The sequence below is a fragment of the Photinus pyralis genome, unplaced genomic scaffold (genome assembly GCF_008802855.1).
Source record: "Photinus pyralis isolate 1611_PpyrPB1 unplaced genomic scaffold, Ppyr1.3 Ppyr1.4_LG4, whole genome shotgun sequence".
Classification (NCBI taxonomy): Eukaryota; Metazoa; Arthropoda; class Insecta; order Coleoptera; family Lampyridae; genus Photinus; species Photinus pyralis.
In genome coordinates this window covers 586940-613070 of record NW_022170511.1, presented here as the reverse complement: position 1 = coordinate 613070, position 26131 = coordinate 586940, and the positions used below count along the sequence as shown (strand labels likewise).

At 35.1% G+C, this 26131-nt stretch overlaps 1 protein-coding gene across 7 annotated transcripts in view; it reads right to left on the bottom strand.

The window, feature by feature from the left end:
* Positions 1-26131, bottom strand: part of LOC116169900 (teneurin-a) — a 310461-nt gene that overhangs the window by 33184 nt on the left and 251146 nt on the right. Inside the window, exon 1 of one of the 7 annotated variants that reach the window (XM_031486102.1) lies at positions 10883-11314. The exons of the other annotated variants lie outside the window; for them this stretch is intronic. Within the exon in view, the coding sequence (XP_031341962.1) occupies positions 10883-10965 (83 nt within the window). The 5' untranslated portion in view covers positions 10966-11314. Of the gene's footprint in view, positions 1-10882; positions 11315-26131 lie in introns of those variants that run through there. 7 annotated transcript variants of the gene reach the window in all.

Here is a 26131-nt window from a genome sequence, read left to right as displayed (position 1 = left end):
ATACGCTTATTTTAAATCCTGTTTCTTAATTCCCTACAAATTGCTGTTGGCATTCATTTTTCTTCCGTTGGTTATAAGCTGCGAGTGTGGCATCACTAACTTTATCAGCGACTTTCGACCTGTTAAGCTAAGTCGAAAATAAAATAAAGGATAATGCTCTTCTTGTATCAGCAAAGTTGGGATTACCGAATAAACGAATTCAATTTTTGAACTCTACATCGTCAATCAACCGATTTGCCAGCGATGTGGCTGGTAAATTACCGTATCCTTTCTCTTGCGGTGTTAACAGTGGGACATCTTGTAGAGAGTATTTTTAAGTTTTCTAGTATACTTCTAGTATCTTTACAGAACGGCCTGGGCCCTTTTCACAGCAGCGGTTTCGATATTTTTACGACCTTCCCATCGGACATTAGTTGGTATTCCATTAAGTACTTACTTTATTTCATGAATTTGCAGTTAAGTGAAAACAAGTGGCAAAAAGACACTTTCATTTTTTTTTTCATTTTTGCATAGTGATTCTTAATTAATCATTATTGAAAAATGCCAAAGACAATCACGATTTACTGTCACTCAAAAATGGATGCTATTGTTCATAGATAGCACGACGCCATGGAAAAGCATATTAAAAATCTTGAAAAAAGTAACTTTCCATACGATTTTTTGACAAAAAAAGTCCGGTAATTTTAAATTTTAAATCAAAAATGGCGTGTAGAAGGCGATACGAGGCCATCTGAGCGACATAATTTTTGTGTTACTACTAATAAATTTATATTTACTTGCAGTTACCTACGTGATTTATAAAATACGGTAAAAATAATTTAAAAAACGGTAGTAGGGTGGAATAGGTGCAAAAATGAATCGAAAATTCGAATTCAGGTTCGCACAATCTCCTACAAACTTTATACAACATGAGTTAAGTTATGCAGATGCACTAATTCAATAGCAGGAGTGCGTGAGAACAATAATTACCCTGTCAGAAGCTTACACGGTGGGACTGGTATAAATTTATTCGGTTCACAAGTTTAGATCGGCACCCAAAGTGTTTAATTAAACAAATGCTGTTTAGAGCATATCTAGAATAACGATTACGGTAATCTAACTTCGTTTCGGTGCGGTGCCCCGTAATAAGCACGAAAAAGCAAACTGCGACCAGTAGTTCTCAAAATGTAGACAACTAGTGACGTTCGACGTCCAGATTGATATCTGAAGCATCGCGAATTCAAATAAGCTCAAAGGCCCAATACATAAATCTCATGTAGCTCTGATTTAACGCAATGACATACGACTTTTTCCCGAGCAATTCCCAAACGGAATCCAATAAAGTGGTTTTGGGACTGTCTCGTCCCATCAGTGAAGCTTTTCGAGCATATTATGCGGGTTCCGTGATTGCATATTAGTTATGGGAGTGTTTAGGGAGTACCAAAACCAATTTCTGAATCGTGTCGGTATCATACAAGCTTGTATTACAATACCTACTCGTTAAGAATGACATTACGTGGCCTAGTACAGACCCTCCTAAAATGTACAATGTCTCATATGTAATTTCACGCGTACGTTCATATCGAACGAAGTAAATCTTGGTATACTTGTAATTTATTCTAAAAACCGTCGCATTAAAAAAAATTTATTTCACCCCGATAATATTTAACAAGGTACGCGTAAATAAAAAACAAAAGGCGGAAGCTAATTACAACCTGGATTGGTCAAAAAACAATTTGCCCCTTGGATACAGCAATTAATAAAAAATGAACGCTTAATAAATTTACGCAAAAAAGTGCTGTTATAAAGGATTAGCACGAACATATTAAAGGAATTGGTCCTGAACATGCAACAAAACAAAATACAAGGCTAATGCAAATGAAAATAGATCTTATTCTGAAATCCCTTAAATTATCCGGAAGCTGGAAGCACTTCGCGCTGCTTTGTAAAGAATTAATTTGCGCAATTTGAATAGTCCGAGAATTTGTATTGTTTACAAACTATACCTTATTTATAGCGTTTTCACTAAAGGACCCCGATCGATTTAATTACGAGCATTAAACGCAAAAATCCACGCGCCATGTTTATTTCGACATATCTCGCTTCGTTAAGTTAATGTCTATTTATAACGAACGATTCTAAATTATTCATCTTAATTCTTAGGAATAAATGCGTTCATTTTCTATTTCGTTTACTTTAACGTCTTTAGCTTTCGTCCAAGGCTTTGGAAAAATAGGTATTTTTAGGACAAGTGAGCAAAGGCACTATTTACTTCATCTTAGATTCTGTGAGAGAGAAGACGCATCGATGCTCAAGACACAATCATTTTAATTTATTTAATTAAAATGAATAGTAGGTAACTCATCAACAAATTTTGATCACTCGAAATCGGCAAATGTAACTGCAAGACTATTCTGATGAAACTGATCAGAGCTCCAACTCGGAGTATACTCATAAATCGTTCAATGTAAATAAAAGACCTTTGCCTAACGTGGTATCGAAATTGGAACACCCTGTAGGCCTGTACAGTGTTTCGCAGCAGATTTTGAACGCACTTATTTTCACTCATTTTGGGAACACAAACAAAATTTCAAATAAAACGTTTAGTATTATATTCGTACCGACTAAAAATGTACTGACTGAATTCAATATACAGCGAGTGCCAAACAAATACATTTTCAATATCTTTAATGGGAGACCTTTTATATTTTTATACTTTTGTGTAGTCCTGTATTTCCTGATTACACATACATATTGTCAGACGTTACGAATTGTTAGTTTATTCCAATTCCATATATTGTAAACTTAAATATAGTATTTCATACTATACTAATCATCCATTTTGTTTGGTCTACAGATACTTTGGCGCAGATGTTTTCAGCGTGCCCATTTTTTCGCAGTCATTTTTGTCGCCAAGACGGTTTGCGATCTAGAGAGCTTGGTGCCGTGCCAGTTTGGGTCAAGAACGGTTTGGAACCAAGTTACGTTGGATATTACTTAGATACCAATCAGGGTTATTATTGTTACTTTAAAGGCAAATTATTTGTATACAGATAAATTAAATAAAATCAAAACTTTTTATCGGCCGGTTTGTAAGAGATTGGTTTTCTACCAACCACAATCCCGTTCTTCGTCCTCTTATTAAAATAAGGGGTTTGGTTTTACCCTTCATGATACCGTAATGAAACGTCTCAACCAAATTTCTACCAACCATAGCTCTCCTCCCTCCTTAACCTCTTGTCGTGATCGGTTATAATTGCTCATATCTCGGAAGAGCGTCCTCACAAATGGTAATTGGGACGTCTGGAAGAAGAATATCCATTGGTAATGTCAAAACTTTAAGTAAATATCTCGAAAATGAGACATATCTACTGTAGATGTAAAAACTTGAATGTGAATATCTCGAAAATGGAGTGTCGGTGTCAGTATGTCGGTTTGATTCTTCTTGTAGTATGTACATAGGGTATAGCATCTAAGAGCCCTCGGATCATAATTCCTTTTATCAGAAGAGGTACTGTCGCCATTTTTTGATTACCAGGGGCGTACTGTAGTCCAGTGGCGTATCTCGTATTTTAAATGGAACACCCCATACTTTATTGCAAATTTGGCAAGTACTTGAATAGTATATTAAGATACAAGTGTATAATCAAGTCTTTAAAGCACGCGCAACGAGTTTAAGGGCACGACGCAAAGCGGAGTGCCTTTAAAGTTGCAAGTGCTTTAAAGACCAATATACACGTGTATCTTATAGTATTTTTTATTATACCTGCAGTATAATTTAAAAATAGGAAATACAATGAAATCATATTGACGTTATACTGGAATACATGTCTAATTAAGTGGGCTGGGTGTTCGTAATTTCACGATTGCCATGGAAATGTCACTTGACGTTTGCTTATAAAAATCATCGTCTTTGTGAATTAAACGATTTCCGTAGAAAAAGATAATACACCGTCCATTAAATCGATTGTTGTAAAATCTAAACAAACGTTGGTATAGGTGTAAAATCCAACTCCAATAAAGCCTATTATAAAGAATATGAAAAGTTGTTTCCATGGATGAATAGGAAGTTACTTACGAATACAGTCTTAAATGCATCCATAATGCTGGCATATATGAAGGAAATGTCAAAGGTATTTAAATCTCCTATATTTTGGTGCATTCATTCAAAACTTTAAAGCAATGCTGCGATTAAAAAGTGGAACAGATTTGGAAGCATACCCTAAATACGCGCGGTTGTGAAAGTTTCAACCAAAGGATAGGTACAAAAGCCAAAGAAATGTTCTGCATTTACAGAAAGCGACCTAAGAGGATTTTTTATTTCATCCACATGACAGTTTCAAAAGTCATACTTGAAGTATCGTTACTTAGCAACTTTAAAGCACGTGTGTTTTAAAGGCCCTTTTTCGCACGCATTTGAGTGGTTAAAACGGAGATTGTGATTCAGGTATAATAAAAAGTACTTTCTAAATCTGAAATAAATTATGGGGTGTCCCATTTAATAAATGCAAGTTTGATACCCCACCAAAATGCATCACACCCTTATCAAAAATATTTTAGAAAGGACGATAATTGTGTATAATTTTGCTCAATGAATTGACCTTTTATGGTAAAGGAATTATGATCCGAGGGGTCTTAAATGCTACACCATGTATAGCGTAGATTTTGAATATGTGCCAGGCAGCCTTTAAATTTGTATGTGAAAAGGACCCTCTCCATTAATTATTTACCAAGAAAGTAAATATCGACAAATACAGCCTGCTACCCAATAATTTACTACGCTATTTTGGTTTAAAAAAATGCGGTTTATCTGCCCATTATACGTGAAGCAGTACTTGGCCAAAATCAAAGTTTATGTGCTGCAACATTCTCCGCACACTTCCGATTTGGACGGAGGCCGTTAAACAAAAATCTGAGAACCTATTTTACAGTTTGACAGGAAATGACGGTGTAAGGATAGGGAAGGATTAACAATTTCATAATTTTTCCAAAAAACCGATTTATAGCGCCAGTTCTGTATTTAATATTCTCATATTACGTGCATGGTTAAAGTCGAATTAAGGCTGCGTTCCATCACCATCGCTAACGCAATCCAGGGCATGAATGGAAGGACAAATTAAAACTCCTCGAGTTCTACGGAACAAAGCAAGCTTTACGTCACCTCGGTCTGTTAATTTCGCGTTCATTTTTTCGTATTTGACCCCTTGTCTAGTACCCGAAAACAAAATGTACCTACGAGATAATTTAACGGGAGCTTTCCGACAGAATACCTCAACGAGGAAGATGATAAAGGTTGGGAAAGTACCACGTCTTACCAGTTTGGTCATTGGGGGAAAAATATGTTATTCCTCACAATCAAAAAAATTTCGAATAATGCTGCACCCTGAAGAACTTCGAGGTACGGCTGTATCCGGAAAGCGCTCTGCATTTCCAAGTTCATTTCGAAACTTCGTGTTTGCATATTCCGAAGCATACATCTAAGATAGTACACAATAGACAATTTAATATAACGCGATATACGAACGAGATACGTACCGAGTATAGTTCGCAAGTTTGTTCTAATAAAACGAAAACAAATAACGAAGTCAATTACGAGAGAGCAACCGTAGATTCACGCGCGATGCGATAGAATATAATTTAGATTTGATAGAGTGTAATTTAATGCATATTAAATAAAACGTCGTTATTGTCATGCAAATGTAATCATATGAGTTCGAAATAAAAGTAATTTGTGTCACCCCGCGACGCGTTGTAAAAGGCACTCGACCAATGCGTTTTGTATCTACGGACTTATTCTAGCGTGAAATTGCGTTTTCATATATGCAGTAAACGAAATGCGGAGCTGCTTTCATCATTAAGCTTTATGGTCTATTCCGTAGATACGCCGTTTTAGTGTACTGATAATGATCACGATGATGTCTAATTGACCTGAAAGTGCTGGTAGAAATTTCCGAAAACTAGTAATTAACAAATGAGACGTTTTTAATTCAAATATTTTTTATACAAATGCTATACGTTGATCAGATCATTGTGAAAACCAAATTTTGTCAATATTCAATATTCATAGGAGTTACGAAACATAGTTTATAACCGCGAACAAAGGAATAAATTTCCATTAAAAAGGATTACATTGCATTTGGCATTTACCAGACTAATAGCCATAAGGAATACAGGTATAGTTTCGTTGGTTACCGACGCACAATAAACACTTCATCAAATGATAATGATTGTATAACCCCCCATAACATACGCTACTCCAAGTGGAAGAGAAAATTAAAATGTTCATATGCTATCATATTAATTAATTGCTATCTTCACAAACAATGACTTATAAGAACCTCCACAATAATTTTAAAGTAAATAGGGAGTCGTTTGTCACCTTGTTGGAAAGGGATTTTCAGTCTGTGTTTAGCAATAGTTAACTGCAAAGGAGATCACCCGGCCAGCTATCGTTAATGCCCACATCCTAATTTCTTCAGAAGCATCGAATACATATAACGAGATCCAGGCAACCCCAACATTACTCTCTTGTTCAAACTAGTAAAAGCTACTCACAAATGGTAATTTCTACTACCAATTCCCATATACGTCATCGGATCAAACTATTTCTAACCCCAATCATTGAACAAGTGAAATCCTACAAAATAACTATATTATCCCCAACCTTTTCAAGGTAAAATAGCTTCCCCAATATACTCCACGACCTCAGCATTCTAAACGCCAATGGGGTAAAAATCTAACACTCCCTTCTTATATCCTTTCTGACAATTAAGAGCACTTTATTATCTTTTGAGGAATGTCACCCATAAAAAATGAATGAATGTTGAATACAGGGTTGAATATGAATCCTAGTACTTTCTTTTTAATTTCTGTTAAAGCTTAAATGCTGTGTTTTTTATATTTTTTGTACTGTTTACGTTTTGAAATAGGTTTCACCCCCTTAGGACGAAGTATAAGAAAAGTTGTATGAATATAATTTCGGGTAGGTACCTTTATTTTAATACTAGCCGAGGGATATTCGATATATTTTCCTTTTTCTCGTCTTGAAAACAATTTGCGGACTTTGGGGAAGATTTCGCCCCTTCATACTAGCGCAACTATCAAGAAAACCTGTCATTTTCTGATAAATTTCGAAGCACGAAGTACTACATTTTTATGCGGTTAATTAAAGTTGGTTGCTCTTGGCAACGTGCGCGAAAACGTCAACAGTGAAAAATAACTATTTGTTGATATCAATCCTAGTACTTTTTTAAACTTCTATTAAAACATTATACGCGGAGATTTATTGTTATTTTTTGCACTTCATGTTTACGAAAAAACTTTTAAAATCTTAGAGTAAAATTCTCCCAAAAACTAGTAGTGATTCAGAAATGAAATTCATACTTTGAAAGTCAAAATTTATGATTTGAGCAAAAAAAATTGCAAGCTGGAAGAAACAAGACCGATATTTTATTTAAAACATTTAATGTAGGTAAATTGAAGCTTTAAATATCAACTTCCTCTGAATAAAAAACACCACTATGTTTTCAACAGTTTTTTTAAGTAATATTTTTTTGAAACTCCCAAAAAATAAAAAATAAAAACATAAAAAAATCAAAATTAGCCTAGGACTTTCCAAGTTTACTCAGTTTTTCATTCTAAATAACATTTGTGCGTATCTCGTCCCCAAAGAGCACTTTACTAGTATGCAAAAAATGTTTTTTGAACATTTTAAAGCACCCTTGATTTTTTGAAACTAAAATTGTCACAAATTAGCAGGCAAATTAGTTTCCAACCAACCATGGATAATACCCAGAAGCATAAAATTAAGTTCAAAAATTGTTTCTTTTACAAGAGACGACTAAATAATTGGGGGACACTGGGGTCCAAAAAATAAAAAGAAACTGAAGAATTTAAAACATCTGAAATCTGAAAAATGTAATAAAGAATTGAAATTGACCCATACTACTATGTGATATACTCGGTGGTATATTACTGAAGTACTGAGTCTTATTTCAATTAATCTAATAAAGAATTTGGAGAGTCTTTGTGAAATATTTGATAGATTTGAAGGTCTAGAAGTTATTTGAAAAACCCAAAGAGAAGAATTAAAAGACTCAAAGGAATAAAAGATTCTGAGGAACCGAAATGCTTCAAAGACTACACAGAATAGCAAGAATCCAAAAGGCAAATATGTGTGAAGTGCACTAGAAATCCAAATAGTGCATGAATTCGACGGGACAGAGAAATATGAAGAATCTGAATAATACAAAGAAATGGAGAGGGTTCGAAGAAACTGAAGAAATTGTAAAATGAAAAAAAAATTGACGAACTGGACTCCGACGAAACAAAGAACCTAGAGGAATCTAAGACACTGAAGAATTCGAAGGTTCTGAAGAATCTGAATGATTCATCGAGCAAATACGACGCGTGGAAAGAATATCAAATGTATGAAGGAATAGAAGAACCAAAAGAAAGTGAAGCGCGTAAAAAAACCATCGAAGATAAAATCCTAAACCTTCGTCATGTACACGAGTCAGATTTTTGTTTTTCTATTGTATACGTTCAAGAGCAATTCTTGATACTTAATTTTGCTACCTTCTGAGACATTTTTGACTGCATACTATAAATCTTTTCACAATAAACACAAAAGCCCGGGAACGCCAGAGACTTGGGAACGCATATTAAAATAACATATAAAACGCGATCCTTAATATAATTAAAGCTAGATTATGAACATTGCCACTCCATACTTTGGTAGGGCTTTAGATTGCTTGTCGCGATACTGTCATCGATATTCAAAATGTTCTGATATTTCCGTTAGGATATGAGAGACGTGAGTTTAAAGCACTTTATATGAAGGTGTTCTCAATAGTTGTACTGATGCCATCTCACGACATGGCACCCTCGCAAGCGATATATTAATATCTTTATACACAAAAGTAATCTGCATCTACCTCTAAATATTACCCCATCGAAAGCAATAGGGGTGGTATCAGACTTTTGAATTGTGGTGCTAGTCAGCGCTAGGCGTAAGGAACACTCTCGGAAAATTAAAGACCATAAAATAGAGTTAGAAAAATTAAATCTAAAATCGAAAATGCTAGGATCCAAAAACCAAATTGCAGTAATTTTTTGGGATAATTTGCAAGTAGACGAACTGGCAGACAGATGAACACATAGGCATGAAAAACTCTGGCACTTAATAACGGTTTTAGACGTCGGAGATTAATAAAAAAGTTGGCATGACCGTATGATGGCAATCTTCGTCTTGCTGCCAAATGCTATGAGATTATTATCATTGTCAACAGGTCGGCGTTCAACGTCGATTTAACAAAATGACTTGAAAATTATTAATTATTACTGCAAGAGCTTAGTAATGGGTTGAAACAATATCCACAAATGTTAAGAAAACGTAAACTACATTTGAGTGACCATCATACCGCAGCTCTATCATACAGAGTAAAAGAGAAGCGTATCCTCCCTTAAATTTCAGCGGCTATGTATATTTTACGGTTTTCAATCTTCCATAATTCACGCCTTAATCGAAAACATTGTTTACAAAAACGTTATAAAGCAGAAAGTAAATGTCTTAGCGCAACAAATTTTCTGAATGATATTGGCAATTTTCGCTCCTTCGAAATTTGCAACTCAATGAATACATGTAAGTTACAAAGAAATGCCCCATTGCTGCGAAATAGAGAAGCGAAATGGATCAAATTAAACGATAAAAAGGTGTTCTCTATAAAAATGAACGAATAACAAAAAAACTGGGAACTTTACTGAAAATAGGATACGGTATTTCTGCAACATGCCGTTAATAGCTGAGTGGAGGACGAAAAATAGGACTGAAAATATTGCGTGATAAAATCTGAAAAGTGTAACGGAAAATGAAATTTTTCTCTATTATTTCCACCACCGCTCTGTAGTTATAATAACTAGAATTATTTGTGTGCAGGAATTATTCTAGGCGCAACAATTTGATCATAGTACACGTTTTGGCATGGACTTCATCCCTACCTTAAATCTGTACTAACTGAATCAAGATTAAATGTAATTTACTAGAATTAGTGAGACGCACTTCGTCAACTACAAAAACTACTACTTTTAGGGAAGTCAAACCTTATGATTAAAGCTATAACTCCTCAATCATAAATTAAACGAAAAACGCGAACTGTTCCTGAATGCCAAGATAGAGAATCAGATTTTCTTTTGATAGTTGAGAAATATGACATTTTTTCATGCATTATACGAGTATGAAATAATCTACTTTGGCCTTTGATTGCGAGCATTTGAAATTTACTACCAAATACCGAAGCAGTGTTCGTAAATAACGCATAATTCTTTACACTTTACGCGAATATCATTCCGAGACGAGTTTTCGCCTACCAAATTACGCCTCCTTCGTTTTTATGGGGAAAATTTTTTTCACACATCGCAAAGCTTTAATACGTTGGAACGTATAAAATTTCCGAAGGAATCCTCTCGTTTATTTATCTTTATTCATAACGGCGCATCTAGATTTTCCAGTCACGAAATTGAAATCAAGTACTAGAATGGTATTATAGCCAGTTTTTTCACGCATTCCCTTCGAAGTATTTAAATTGCAAAACAGAAACATTGCGCTAAAGTGCAGCTAATATCTCGCTTTTGTGCTATGAATAGAAATTGAAACATTACCTTTGTGGGGCTTTTTTTTTTCAAAACCTTTGATACTTCTGAGACGGAGTCTCGCGATAAATACCTTGCGCATTTATTTTACAAGGGTAGTTCGAGTCTAAATTTTAGAATTTGATTGATCTAATGCGAGGGAATACGAAAAAAGTTGTTCAGATGTGTTCGAAGTGGTGGAAAATTCGCAACAAGGGGTGATTTTTTTAAAATAATAACGTATAGTAGATAATTTAGAAGCGAAATCAATTACCTTGATTCTTGTGCAAAAGGTTCTGCATATATATTCCTCACCCTCCGAGGAAGGGGTGGAGGTCTGGGACTGTAACTATCCATTTTCTGTAGCGTTTGCCACTTTTTTGCACATACACAGACACGATCTCACATTATCACTTGAACCTCGCTCGAACGTTTTTGCTGCTCCAAGAAAAATTTTGGGATACAGCACCTCTGCCAAAAGTTTCCTCCGACGTACTTTTTTAATATATACTTTTATAACGTGCGAGGGCAGTTCAGTTTTCAATTAAGGTTACGCCGACGGTAGTCAGAAGCATAAATCTTTCTTTCCGGTTTTTCGATCCCTATCGCGCACGTTTACGGTGTAAATTAATAAAGGTACAATAAAATTGGAAGCTTTGTGTTAACATCATGACGCAGAGGCGGTGCTATCGGGCACATATCGCAGTTGGAAGGCACGCACGGATACCACCGATGCCCGAAACAGAGTGGGGTTGCGGACTTGGGGTGCACTCGATAACGTCCCACGCAAGCGCTTCCAGTCCACCCTCACCCTGTCTATCTGTCGCCGTCACCTCACCTGCATCCCCTGACTCGATACTCCATATCCAATCTACCTATCTGCACTGGAACTGGAAAGCGTCTTATCAAAATGGCAACTAAGCACGCAAAATAAATCTAACTTTAGTTTAATCTAGTCGTTGAATTTTATAACGCCGCTGTATATATTTTTTATAGTAAAATATAAATAAACGTCGGGATTTACAGCCGAGGGCGTCCTTGATAGAAGAAACCAGGATCTTCTCTTTAGCTTAAAGCTCCTTTCCTTACCAGATTTGGAAGTAAAGCTCGCCTCCTCGAAAGCTTTTTAGCTCCCCAAGTATCTGTGCTTTTTGTGGGTGAGTGGCAGCACCTATGCGTGTCACTTCCGCCGCCAAGCGGAACACACTACCGATCGTTCAGTACCAATACTATTTATTTTTCGAGTGCACTTCTTTACGTGTAAAGTCGATCGCTCGACATTTTCGAGAGCCACGCGAGCAGGTGATAACATTTAAATTACCCCGAGCGCCGAGAAAAAACATTTTATACGTTCCAATCAAAATATTTAGCGGGGCATTAGAAGCGCAAAAAGAATTCGGAATGCTTTTAGCACGGTTGCTTTAAGAGAATTCGATTTTTCTTAGTGAAGAGTTCCGTAAATGTCACCTAAGAACTCCCGTTACCTAAGAAAATATTGTTACATTCGGCTTATTTCGGACATATTTTTTTAAGCTCCTTTCCTTATCAAAATGTATCAAATCAGAGGTGCGACGCCGTCCTTTATCACAATAAAAGGGAGAACTAAAACTTTGTAAACCGGGTATTAAATTCTTGAAAATTAATTATGTTGTTACTGAGCATTTAATTAAAGACTAAATTAGAAGTGCATCCGAAATGATATGACATAGCTTTAAGCGGACATCGGAAGATTATCAAAGTAGGGTTCCGATTTAAGCTCCGCAATTTCCCCCATTAGTTGTCGAAAATTGAGAGAAGCCTTAATTAAAGTTATGAGGGACGCAAACATCAATAGTACCCTATTTGTAATTTTAATTACAATCTTACTTAAGAACTCAAATGTAAAATTACATTTTATATTTTCGTGGCTTACGAATTGTAATGTTAGTGTAAAAAGTTTAAAATTTAGGGTTCTCCGATCTTTGCGTGCAACTTTTACTGTTCGCAATAAGATTATACCACCACCCTCTAATCAAACCCATTACCACTTCTGTCGAAGCAATGCAAATGCTATAAAATTTATTCAGTGCTCTTTTTGAATTTTATTTAAGCACCCTGTAAGACTGAGTTACTAATAAGTAGACGAAAATTAAATTGAAATTCTTATGGGTGCTTCGTTGAAACGACCACCATAAGTAACTTCAGTACTTTACGTCTCTGAACATTTCAGCATATCTATTGCGGTCCATGGTCTATTAAACTAAAATATTTTAAAGGCGATATCCGTTTTCTGTTATAGCGTAAGTCGTAACCAATTTTCTTATTTTAAACAAGATAGTGTACTTTGCAATGCAAATTGGCGTTTCACTTCACTTGATCTTCACGACTTTTATGACATTTTCCTACAAGCAATTTATTAACTTCTGAGGTTTCATTTAATTTCAGAATATCTAAACTTTTTATAAAAAAAGCGGAAGTCTTAACGCCGCATTACGATGGCTTTCCAAAGAAACATCTGCAAATGAATATGACTCTCCGCAGTATTACCGAATTGGTGTGATTTCGAGATGATTTTAGTCGAACAATCTTGCATAGGTTTAAAGAGACAGCATTGGTCCTTAAGTTTCGAGTACCGAGCTTATGTTTTTTTTACCTTACCATAAGTACATAATTTTCTAGTTATTCAAATTTCTAGAATGGAACTCCCTCTTCAACCTATACTCGATTCGGTAACACTGGAAATGTTGTACTATCTTCATTTTGTGCCATTTGTGGCCGTATCATTCAAACTTAGCGCTGGACGAATTTAAGTTTTTATATTACGAATAAACATTTACGATATATTCTGCCTGTACGCGATACCTTCCTTCAGTAATTTTTATGAAGGTTAGGTATCAGTATCAAGTTTAGATGGAATGTTTGGGTGAGATTGTAAAAAGCTAAATGATCAAACATGCGAACAGTAGCACAAAATTGAGCTTTATAACATTGAAGGGGTGAGATTTGGTTCTTATTCTAAAAATTCGAAAACAGTAAGTGTAGTTACAACATTCGACTAAAGGCTGGACAATTGAATAGGAAAAATAACACAAAATAAGCAACAATAGCAAGCATAGCATACTAATGCCAGAAGCGGATGTTACAATCGGTACTCAGACTTTAAGGACCCCCATTGGTTTGTGATTTTTTGCTTGCTGATAGTTTTCTTCTAAAGACGAATTTCATTCAAAGACCAGAGACATTCTCTAATTGTGTGATAAAAGCCCATAATAGGGAAAAATCGCACATGCGCAGTTGTGAATCTCTTGTAGCTTGTAACTACAAGTAAGTCTTTTTTATTTTTATTTTTTATTCACGTTAGGGGGTTGTAAACAATCGATCAAGTAGTCTGGCAACTGACATTTTATTTTTAAAATTGTTTATTGAATATGCCACAAAAATATTAAGATGTCTTAAACATTTTTTGGGTATATTATTTTAATAAATTCGGGGGGTGTTCTGGGAGTGTTATTTATGTATTATACAGTTACTAAAGCTACAAGGTAAAAATATTTCAACTTGCCTAAAAGAGTTTTTTTTCGAGCATATTTTTTTTGCAAATCTAATAGGCTGCGCAATGGTGAAATTACCGCAAGACCTCAGCTGCCAGACTCAACATTCCACATGCACCTATAGTAATGGTATTGTTTTTTTATCATTTCAACGTGGGCAAACACCTTCCCTAAATTGTGTCACCAGTTCTCCGACTATTACCCTCTAAAAAGAATTTTAAGCCTTCTGATACATACACTTTTGTATACTGTATGGTATACCCTGAGGTGGAAAGTCTTTTTTTGCGAATAGTGACTGCACATTTTAAACTTGAAGGCGGGATTTCTCACCTACTTCTAACATTGAAAATGTTTATGGTTTCGTATAGGTATGTGGTACATGGGTGCAAAGTGACGAAAAGAAAGCAGAAAAGACAACGGTGTCGCATCAAGTGACCATTGTACCGTACTCGACCGTGATCGGTAGGTGAAGGAACAGTGGCGAATACAGTTGATACGGTACTTTGCTTAGGGGTGTTCAATTATATTGTTAATTCCAATCTAAAATTCTCGCACATCTTCTTTGATACCATTACATCCATGCTACGACGCTTATTATTCAGAAGGGTGACAAGAGTGCGTCGATTATATAAGACTTATTTGTGTTTTACATATGCAGTTGTATGGTTGTCATTTTCAGTGTCTCCGATGGTTACAAAGAACGTCTATATTTAAAGAAGGTTGACATACCGGTCTTAGGTTTCTAGTTAGATCCATGAACAGAAAAATCGTTTGTTTTAAATAACAGCCATTGTAATAAGAGTAGAAAAACGTACAGCACCAATTTTGGAAATGCGACAGTATTTTTTACGTCGGTACTTAAGGATATTATGTCCATCTATTCTGGAAAAAGGAAAACGCTAATGTAAAGATAGACAACTCAAAACGCTAAGGCTAAGGCGATATTTCATTACTTGAAAGGGAAAACAAAAGAAACTACCTACACATTGTTACTTTGCTCCTAATGGTATAGATTAGAAAGACAAACTATTATACAATTAGCTAATTTTCATCTATGCTGTTCAATCGTAAATCATAATATCGCATAAAGACACAAATCAGAATAACAAACAGTATTCTCCAAGATGGAAGGTATACTAAATGAGTAGTCTATAGGTAGATTATCCCTGGTCCTATCCGTCAATTATCTTAATTTAACTCTACTGAGGCTGTAATATTTACCTTTGATGATTGTATTACGTTACATATTTTATATCACATTATGTGCTGCATATGAACTTTGTTTTTGAACACAATGCGTTCAAACCATTAGAAACATAGGTACTATATTTTTTAGTGAGCTCAATGCAATTAGGTATAAATAAATAAATTACATTTTTGTGTGTATTTCCCATCTAAATTGATGAGTTTGCGCAAAGTAAGTCTTCGTTAAAATTATTTATTTGAAAAAATGTGACCGAAAGCAAAAGATACACATGATGCCCTTTCGCTTCCATAAAGTTTCGCTCATTAGATAACAAATAGCACACACGCATTTTTTTCGGTTAATAGCGTAACATAAACATAGGAAACGTCATGGTATATTTAATTATATAACAGCAACTATATCGATAAATACAGTTTGCGTAGTTTAGTAATTTTGATATTCGGAGACGGTTGTCACATTCTCAGCGTACCTTTCCAGGGAAATTCGAGTGTTTTAACTTATCTCAATTAGCAATGGGGCAACCGCGCAATCACAAGAACGTTCCAATTCCCCTTTTAGCTAAATTCCCAAACAGGATACGATAACGAATGGGCGACACAGACAAGTTTTTTTTAAACAATGTGTCACTCATTTGCCTTTTCTATGTCAAGTTAGCGACACACCAAAAATGGTTATTCGTATCAAAAAATGGTGTCATTTAAAATATTGACAAACATTGCTCATTTTCAAATTGTCATTTTTATTATATCATGGTCAATACAAGTTTCAGAAGGTTTTTCATACTTTTCAATCATTAAATTTAGCGGTCATTATTTTTTAATTTTAAATAATATTTTTCTACAAACTCATCTAACGATACAAAGATTATAAGGACCAAGAAGAATTACTCAAATTCGAGGATAAACAAATTTCAAAAATTCACATTTCACATTTCAGAACAATTTTTAAAATTTGAATAGTACAATTCAACACCAAGGGCGTTTCGAAAACTTTTTGAAACAAAATTTGAATTCTGTGAGGAGAATTTCATAATATGTACTGAAAATTTGACACTGAGATGTTTGCCAAAACAAAACCAACTCAAATAACTTAAATTAATTAATCGGAGAGTTACATAAATAAAAGTACGTTATTGCACCAAATTGTAGTGTGAAAATGGTGCTCTCGACTCTAAATAACGGCGTAAAACTATTATCCATGTTCAGTAAGCATAATACAAAAAAATCACCGTCCAATCTGTAAGTATTCCAGACAAAATTAATGCACAAGCGCTATTCCTCTCTATTGCATTTAATATCTGAAAACGTATTTTTTGCAAACGGAAAAATGAAATTGTGGTCAAAAAACGCCCATGCATTTGAAGCATCGCCGTTAAAGATGGCACCCATAGAAATTATTAATCTGAGTGGCCAAGAGCAACGTGCAACATATTGTACAAATACAAGAAGAGGGAGAGCATTGTAATTTTGCTGAAATCCTTTCCTATATACTAACTCGTAGTTTTGTTAATTCGTTAGCATATCCGTATCGATCACACCCTCTTGAATGAATGTGGGCCAAGCGCGCGTCCGCTTAAAACGACAACATACAATATTCGAATTTTTTATAACGAAATTGAAGATGACAAACACCAGGCATCGCATAAAAAATAAATAGACAATAAACAATGGACACGTCAATTAATTTAAACGAAGATTTTAAGCATTCTCAGGGATCTAATTTCGTCTAAACCCGACACTCGCGTCTAGTAGTAATATTAGAAGAAGCCGTTTTTTGTCAATTGTAACAATACAAAGACCATTTTAACTGTGCGAGTTGTGAAGAACACACAAAAACTATTGAATGAAAGCGGTATTATTTTTCATTCAACCCTTCAACTGGTTGGTGGGCCATAGCCCGTAGGCAATAATACAATGAGTGACCCTTCTAATTTAGCACATCGGGGGGGAGCGTGTTTTTGTATGATTTGTTTGGTTTATGTATAGGAAAACATTTACAGTTATTCATTAAGTTAATTTATTTTGGGAAAAATTCGAGCGCCCGTTCGGTTATATTTACGTTTATTCATCTAATTTAATTAACCCAGCTTTGTAACATGATGTGCTTGTTTTCTGCGGGCTGAAATGTGGTCGAATATCACGGCGGTTTCTCTGAGTAACGGGTCAGAAGCTAAAAAAAGAACTCGTGCGGCAAAGCTTTCTTTTGTTAAATTCTACGGTGGCGTAAGCAAATAAAGGAGAATCGATTTATGATTGTTGTATGTGGGGGTGCTATTTGCTACTCTGCGCTCATAAATATGTAAAAATATACTTGCCTGGGCGTAAGTAAATTGCTTATGACTGTAATAATTATGCATTCCAATTGCACGCCAGGTATTGAAGACAAATTAAAAACCTTTCGACAGTTGTACTGGTATTTTGGAAATCATTACACAAGAGAGTATACCAATACCAGATGAGGTAAAATGTCCAAATAAACTATCAGAAAGCATACGAAGCAAAAGATCACAGAAACATTAAACATAAATCTAAATTGCAGGGGAGAAAAACAACATGAAAGGGCATAACCGAGTATTCAATCGCTTTTATTATAGGGCGAGAAAATAAATGCGTTTAGTGGATGGTATGATGCCAAATTTGAATGCTTTGCTAATTTTTTCTGTCACCAGTGTGTCCTATTTTGGTTGATACTGCAGTGTATCTCAGTTGCTTTTAAAGATAGAGATTTGCGGTTCGCTACCCTGTGATATTTTTTGTGAAAATTTTAATATCACAAACAGATTCAATCTAGCTACATTTGTTTCTGAGATACAGGGTCAAAACGAAAAGTTGACTTTTGTGAGGATATCATATCTTACTACCATTGTAAGAAGGAGAAAAGTGAAAAACTGCCTATTTTAAATATTTTTACAGAGAATCCAGTGGCGTCGTAAACACATTTTTGAATCGCCGTTTCTAAAAAAATTGGTATATTTTAAATGCAACACCCTATATATCTAAACGTCAATTTTTTGCGTTCTATTTCCTGATTGCATCGATGTATCACAATCTATATCTTTTTAAGTTTGAGCAATGAACCAAAATTAGAAGTTTATTTTTTAAGGCTTTTAGATACTAGGACATGGATTCACGAAGATTGTTTTGTTTATTGTGTCCATAGTAACCAAGACCAATCAATAAATCATTAATCATTATGCGGGTCACTCTGTAATTGGGCACAAGTCTGTTGAGAACCCAGAACAAGAGAGGGACAATAAATAAAAAATAAAAATCGCTAACCGTAGAAACAAGTCGTTTCAAAATATTGAAAAATATGATATTAATATAATATAATATATAACCATATAGAAAAGTATAGGTCAATATAATCAGGAAAAAGAATCCAAACAATTGTCGTAGATAAGATATACAGGGTGTTGCATTTAAAATTAATATATTAAAATAGTTTGGGTCAAATCTCAGAAACGGTGGGGAAAAATTTTTTTCCTGTCATTGGATTTCATGTAAAAATATCTGAAATAGGCAGTTTTTACACTTTTTCTTCCATCTAACATGTATCATAATGTCCCAAAAAGTCAAACTTTTGATGGTATTAAAAGTTTTACAAAAAAGTGGCATAGGGTCGCAAGTCCCTATCTTTAAAAACAGCTGAGATACACTGCAGTCTCAACCAAAATAGGGCACACGGTACATGAATTAATATAATGTGTATTTTGATGTTTTATTTAAGCGTTCAATGCAGCTTCACTTAATTTACGGACATCTATAGTTTATAGTGAAATGACTACAAAAGCGATTAATTGAGCTGCTCAAAGAATTTCACTTCGATGAAACCACAATACATCCTGGAAATAATCATCACTTCATTTTTATTTCCATTTTGGAATTCTAAAATGAACTCGTACAATAACGCCGTAAACGAATGAACGATGATAAAATTTGGTATTAACGTCTTTAAGACTTCCTTAATTACTTCAACTGTTTAATAGGCGTTAGACGCGACATAATGTACTAAATAATAAATTTTAATATAAACGATTCCCAGGGATGCAACTTCAAAACGTACATTTTGTAACAGCAAGGCTCAAGAAGAGGTAATTGTAGTTGTAATTAAAAACGTAATGAAACTCCCAGAATTAGCTTTGGCTTTATTTCGGTGTAAGGGTAGCAAGTCGTTGCTAAACGATCACAAAAAAGGGAAATTGTTGTTTGACCTTTTATTCGGGTCTCGCAAGTTGCGAAGCACTGCTACAGATAAGTGTGTTCTCAGATAATGCCCTTATTCTATGCCTGCTACTAATTTATGCACGTGTGCGTGAAATTAGTTTCCCAAATTGTCTATCATTATACGACTGTTAAATTTGTACCTGTTGTATGTTTATTAAGCGTTCCGTTTGTAAATGTAAACGCTACAAGAGATACTGTTTAATGTAATTTGAGACGTAGAAGTAAGTGTAATCAGTACCCATTGAGTTATAAGGGTTTCGTTAAATATTCCACGCGACAGAGGGAAGGTCATCAAGAAACTTAGCGAGAATTTAGTTGTGGTGGCATATGGCGCCAGAAATGTCATGTCTTATCTAATACAAACCACCTTTGTGAACGAAAATGGAATGCGCTTGAAACAAGGGCAACACCCAATTCTAGTCAAATACGTTTAACATTCAAATAATATCTAAATCTCACAAAGTTCCATCTACAGTCTGGCATCCGAATCTGATACCTTTGCCGTATCTCAATATCTCGGGACTTCACTGTATCTCAAATTACATCAATTTCCGATCAATATCTGAGCGGCAACTCAGCTTGCGGCAACGACTTGGACGCATTTCTTTCCATTGTAGAACGGATTGGTCAACTGTCACGACACCACCGCCAAATACGGACATTTTATCTCGAAGGGTAGGATGCTGTTATTACGTTACTTTTTGGGAGTTCTTCAAGTGGTTCTCGAAGTTCTACTTTTCAAAAAGGTTGATTCAACTTTAGCGAGATGATTTCGCGCGCCGTTCTTTGGGTTCGCGCCAACTTGCCAGAAGGCCTCATAAAATAAGCGAATTAACGGCTTGCGAAATCGTCGAACTAGAAAACCCACAGCTCGATTACCCTAACACATTCCGACTGACGTAGATGCTAACGCCTTAGAATCTACTTTCGAGATAAAATTGGGAAATATATAATGAAAAGATCAAGTATAGAATTTGCGTTAAGATATTAAATTATCCTTTAATTAATAATTACAAAATAGAGAGATAAAAATCAAATTATGTTCCTAATTCGTCGACTTTGTCGATCAATTTTTTTGCCAAACTAATTAGGAATCTTAATTAATTTTCATAGATGGCGAGTCTTCATTATTAATTCGTCGATTCGTGAAAGAATGACGTCTTTCCTTCTTCATTAGGGGCTGTATGAGCGCAATTCGTTAACCGATGCCTTTATTGCGTGTAAAAGTGCGTTGAAAGGGTATAACGCGAATCTAGTTACTTTAATAACACATTTGTCAGATGGACATTTCCGGATTCAGAGTTGGAGATTGATTACCCTTATTCACACTGCACCGAACACATGGCCAAGAAAGCGTATGTCTAAAAGAATGACAAAGCGAACCGATATCTATCAAGCAAGCAACGAACACTTCGTATTTCGATGAATGAGCACAAGAACCACAGAAATCTCCGGAAATTTCGAACGGAAATATTTCTAATTTGAATCTACCGTGGATTTGTATAAAAAAGTGGATTAGAGTCCATAAACAGTTAACCAAAGCATCCATAACATTCTAAAAATTCTCTCTGGTGGTCCCACATGAAGGAAACCTAAAGTGAGAGATACGACACTGTAATGAGGTACCAATTAATAGCGTAAAAGTGTGTAATAAATTAGGAGATGCCAACGGAAAGTCAAAATTAACGTAACAAGCACTTCTGTGAGAATAGGGGTAAATTATAACTTCTATAATTATGTTTGTAACAGGACGGAAAATCGTATTAAAATAAGAAGACCTATTGGCAGATTGAGAGGCTAAACGGACGAATCTACTCTCCAAATGTAAATGTAAAATTATAGCTTCTACAATTTTCTTTGTTATAGGCAACTTTGAGAAAATCTTGAAAAATATAAGTTATAATTGTACCCCTATTTTATTATAATTATGTATCTTCAGCCTTAATCAAAATCTGTACATTCCAATGAAATCTACTCAAATTTTACATTGAAATGAACAGTCAGATTAAAATTAAAAGAAATTCATCAGTTCCGTATCGTTGTTCCCTGGCGATTCTTAAAACACGGCTTCGTCGCTCGTATTGAGAAACACCTGCATTCGTTATCTTGCACGTGGCATTGTTAGTAAACAAGGCCAACTAATTTGCCCGATAACGCCTTTTTACGAAAACATTTGACCAGATAAAAACAGCGTCACTTACAACCGAATAAGTGATACCTATTGAAATTACTTATAAGGGTTGATAATTTTTGTTGTTTTGTAAGGTTCCGCAAGCTCGTCGTAGTCAGTTTATACTATTTTCATTACGATTACATTCATTTTTGTTTCCTTTTGTGGTAAATTCATAATTTCATAATTTAATATAACTGAGTAAATGTAGAATGTGACCAGAGAAAATTAAGAAGAATAGACAAGTGAGGAAACTAAATTTCTGCCTACGAGCTTTTTTAATATAGAAATATGGTATGGAAATTGTTGAAGTATATCTTTTAGTGTCTCTAAATTTTAAGAACGACACTGACGATCAGGGTGAAACAGATGAAAGGAATAGTGGAGTACCTACTTTTGATTCTAGTCTGGAAAAATTAAACCAAATAAAAAATTTGAGAATATGAGTGGACGAGCTAATTAAATTTCTAGCCAGCCATCTTCACGTATTGGCCCAGACAATTTTCTAATTAAATAGCAACAAAAATGAATCAAATGCAACAATAGAATGCAGACTTCAGGCACCCTTACATTTTTTTTATTAATTTGCTAAACCAAGTACACTTACCCTGTGTGTTTTCTTCAAACACTAAACTTTTAGAATTAGGACTACGCGAACTATTCGATTCGAAATCAAATATTAAACTACCGATGTAATGTACTCGCTATCTTATTGCAAGTGACGACAACCTTCTACTGATAATGACTAATGCCATACTGGTCTATTTCTCGTTTATGTTAGGTGTTGTAAGCTTGAATTATCATATACTTAAATTTAATACCCATCGCACATGGAATAATTAATTTGCAATAGGGATTTTAGATACAATGACGTGCAGTCTGCGTCATTACATGGTTTCTAATTGTGGCGGTGGTAGGCTAGGGTGACTAGACACTGGACTCGTTTTCTCAGTCCCAATATAAAAATATTTATAATAGCTCCTGATAGAAAAAGGGAAGCAAAGTTTCAAAGTTCCAGAGTGGCACATTTTAGCGCATTTTATAATAGTCAAATACTTTTTGAAAGTTTAAAAAGTTAGGAGGTTTTATTGGTGGGATAACACTCGGTGATTTTGGACATTAAAAGCTCTTGGTTTTTTGGATACTTACACATGCGGAATTTCGAAAGCGTAAGTCATTGCAATTTTTTTCAATTTGATATTCAGACTACACCCAACGCCTTTAAATCTTAAACAAATTAAAAACTCTACCGATCGGCGATCATGATCTGTCTAACGAAAACAAAAAAAGAATCCAATAATAATAGAAAGAACTAGTAATGGTTAAAAGTAATTTAAATCTATTATAATCAGTGCGATTAAACCAGTGAAGGAACACAGAGCACGAAATAAAAGAATTAGATAATTCAGCAGCACAAAACATTTCCACTGTATGATAAAAATTGGCAATTCAACACAATTTTCGTTGCTCTTCTGTTTTCTTGGGTAGTGCTTGGTAAAAGGGCATTAGGAGATATATTTTTATTTTATTTTTATTTATAAAAAGATAGTCGCGGGATTCATAACATCGCGGTTAAGAACTAAGGATCGGTCTTCCATGTTTCACATCTATATGTAACCTCCTATATGACCGCATTTCTTTTTGAAAATTAATTGCCAGATAGATTTCAGGGTAAGACGAGAGGCCAACTCTCAAAGTGATATTTGAAACAAAGGTGTTCTTAGTGGTTGGATGCAATATTGCGTTCGCTTTGAGATAAAGGCAGATCTGCAGTTTAGAACAAAATTTATTGATTGTCAGTTTGTATAAGAATTGTATTACTCTCTATTGGATAATTACCACCAAATAAGTTTGTTTTCACCCAAAGATTTGACGTTTGTACAATTGTATTGACAGCTGCATTAAAAAAATGCTGTTACATTTGAAGACAAATTTCCATCGGTATCAGATTAAAGAGTACAGGAAGGCTTTTTATTGCACTGCTGAACTATTGATTATGTTTCTGGTGGAGAACGTCTACTCATCATTCATTCTCCTTTTCTCTCCTCTAACATTTTTTAATTCTACTTTTTTGCCCCTTGTACATCTTATAAATCAATCTTGAAGGTTTCATATAAAAATCGCAAAGTATTCGCTAATTGCATTTGTTACCTCTTTTATTATTTGAGATCCTTTCTTGAAAATTTTATAAATTATGAGCTACTTGAAGCGAATGTTGAGTAATGACGGACTTCCTCTATTACAATATATCTCACTTACAGTCGTGTTTCATCACTTGTCTGCTGCTCGAAGATACTTCCACCGGAGAGCTTTATACCGTTATGCCTCTAAAACGTCATGTTTTAATTTTAATGCTGATGAATGATTGATTAAGTCCGAATATCAAAGCGAATCTCCCTATCTACGTAACGCAGTGCATTCGTCGTCGTCTTCTTGGCTATATTAGCCGACGCCCTTAATAAAACACCCCTCGCACGGGCATATGAGTCAATCTGGGATACGCACTGTGGAGTCAGTTTATCCGGCGGCCTATTGCAATTTGCCGAGCCCCAACGTACCCGGTCTTCTAATGGTGTTAGCGTTACGAATTTACCAATTTCATCACCCTATATGTTAGCTTAAGTCGGTAAAAACAGCTATGCAGTAATGCACAAAGAATGTACTGCAATTTACTAAACGCATAAATTATGATAGACATTAATTTGATTCAATTCCGCATGCCCCCATATAATACCCTTTTTTTTTAATTAAAATTGCAAAGGTGTTTCTTTTCTTTAGTAGCTTTGTCGGAGTGTAGCCGTACCTAACAGAAGTGGTTTGTATGCAAATGTCTCGCTGAAGGGGTTGACACCTTCATAATGAAATTTTCTTTAACGAAATAAAGGAATCTTTGGGATTTTGTGTTACCGCCAATTCGGAATAATGGTGTTAATGGAGTTAACTAAAACTTTTGTGTTCTCTTAGGGAGTACTTTTTTAATGTAATCAATGGCGTGTAATTACATTCTCTTCATTCCAGAATATGACATTTTAGAACGTCGAGTTGACTGAAGCACTAAGGGAACGAAAACATATCGGCAGTCCACTAAGATTTATCTGCCAAACACACTGTGTAAATAGAAACGATACGTTTGTGTACCGATGGTTATGGACTTGTCAGCCTAAAATGCGCTTCGTTTGTCCCATCAGAGTTTGTCCGTACCACTTGTTGATTGATTAGATGGACATCGTGCTCTTGATGAATATTTGTGAAACTAATTAGAATATGAATCAATATGCAACTCGAAGAAGCCCTTTGAAATGAAAACGTTTTCATTACCCTAGTATCCTGCCTCGTATTTGCTTTCCTTCTTGAAATTAGGGAGATTTGTTTCATTACAAAATTTAGAAAGATTGTTGAATCCATAACGATGGTTTCTTTGAATGGTTACATCCTTTAAAAGGGGAATCACATAAATAATTCAAGTGTAAAGGTCAAATTCACATGTTTCTGGTTGCTTCTTTGAGGTTTGGTGAAAACGTTTGTAAACTGAGAATAAGAGCCGATGGGGCCACCATAGTTCAAGCTACACTAGTAGTTCGCAATCGTTATAGTTTCAATTTTTCAGTATGTTTTGTATATGTATATGTCTTCTAGTAATAAATCCAAAGTTTTCGATTCTGAGGAGGAAAAAACTTAATTATTTTACATTTTAATTATTGACCGCGTGCGTGCGGAGTATTATGTCCAAACAAACGTGGCGGTGTAGGGACCGTTTATAATTTGTTTGTAAACCGCTGAGAAGGCTTATGACATCTAAATTTCGAGAAGTTAACAACTTATACTATGACATGTTTCGAATGATGTCATACTTTTAACATTATTTTGGAAGAAAACATGTTACGGTCACCCATAAAGTGTTTATTTATCAATCTATTTGGATTTACTAATTCAAATTGTACCTGAAAGGTGCACTTTTCTTTACTATACGTTGGATACCACATTAAACAGAACAATTGAATTATTTGAGGTGGGAAAGTTGAATATGATTTGTGCATTTAGGATATATACAGTCCTCATTAGTTCTTTTCACATATCAAGTATGACCGAAAATCGTCCCACTAAGAGTTTGCTGACATGGTCAAGGAAATACTCATAATAAGAAGTTGTAAGATGACACGAATTTCGGCGGATATTAACTGTGAAGTTTGGTGCAGGAAATACGGTTTCATGGACCAGCGGTCACGACGTCACAGATTAAGGCCGACCCGTGCGGTGCAGTTCAGTTAAAACTGAACTGTGGCGCTAAGGGTCCCTGGTTCGAATCCGGGTTCGGGCATGGATATTTGTAAATGTATACTGGGTTGGGTTGGTAGAGCAGTCTTGGCTGAAATCCCGCCTACTCAAAAAT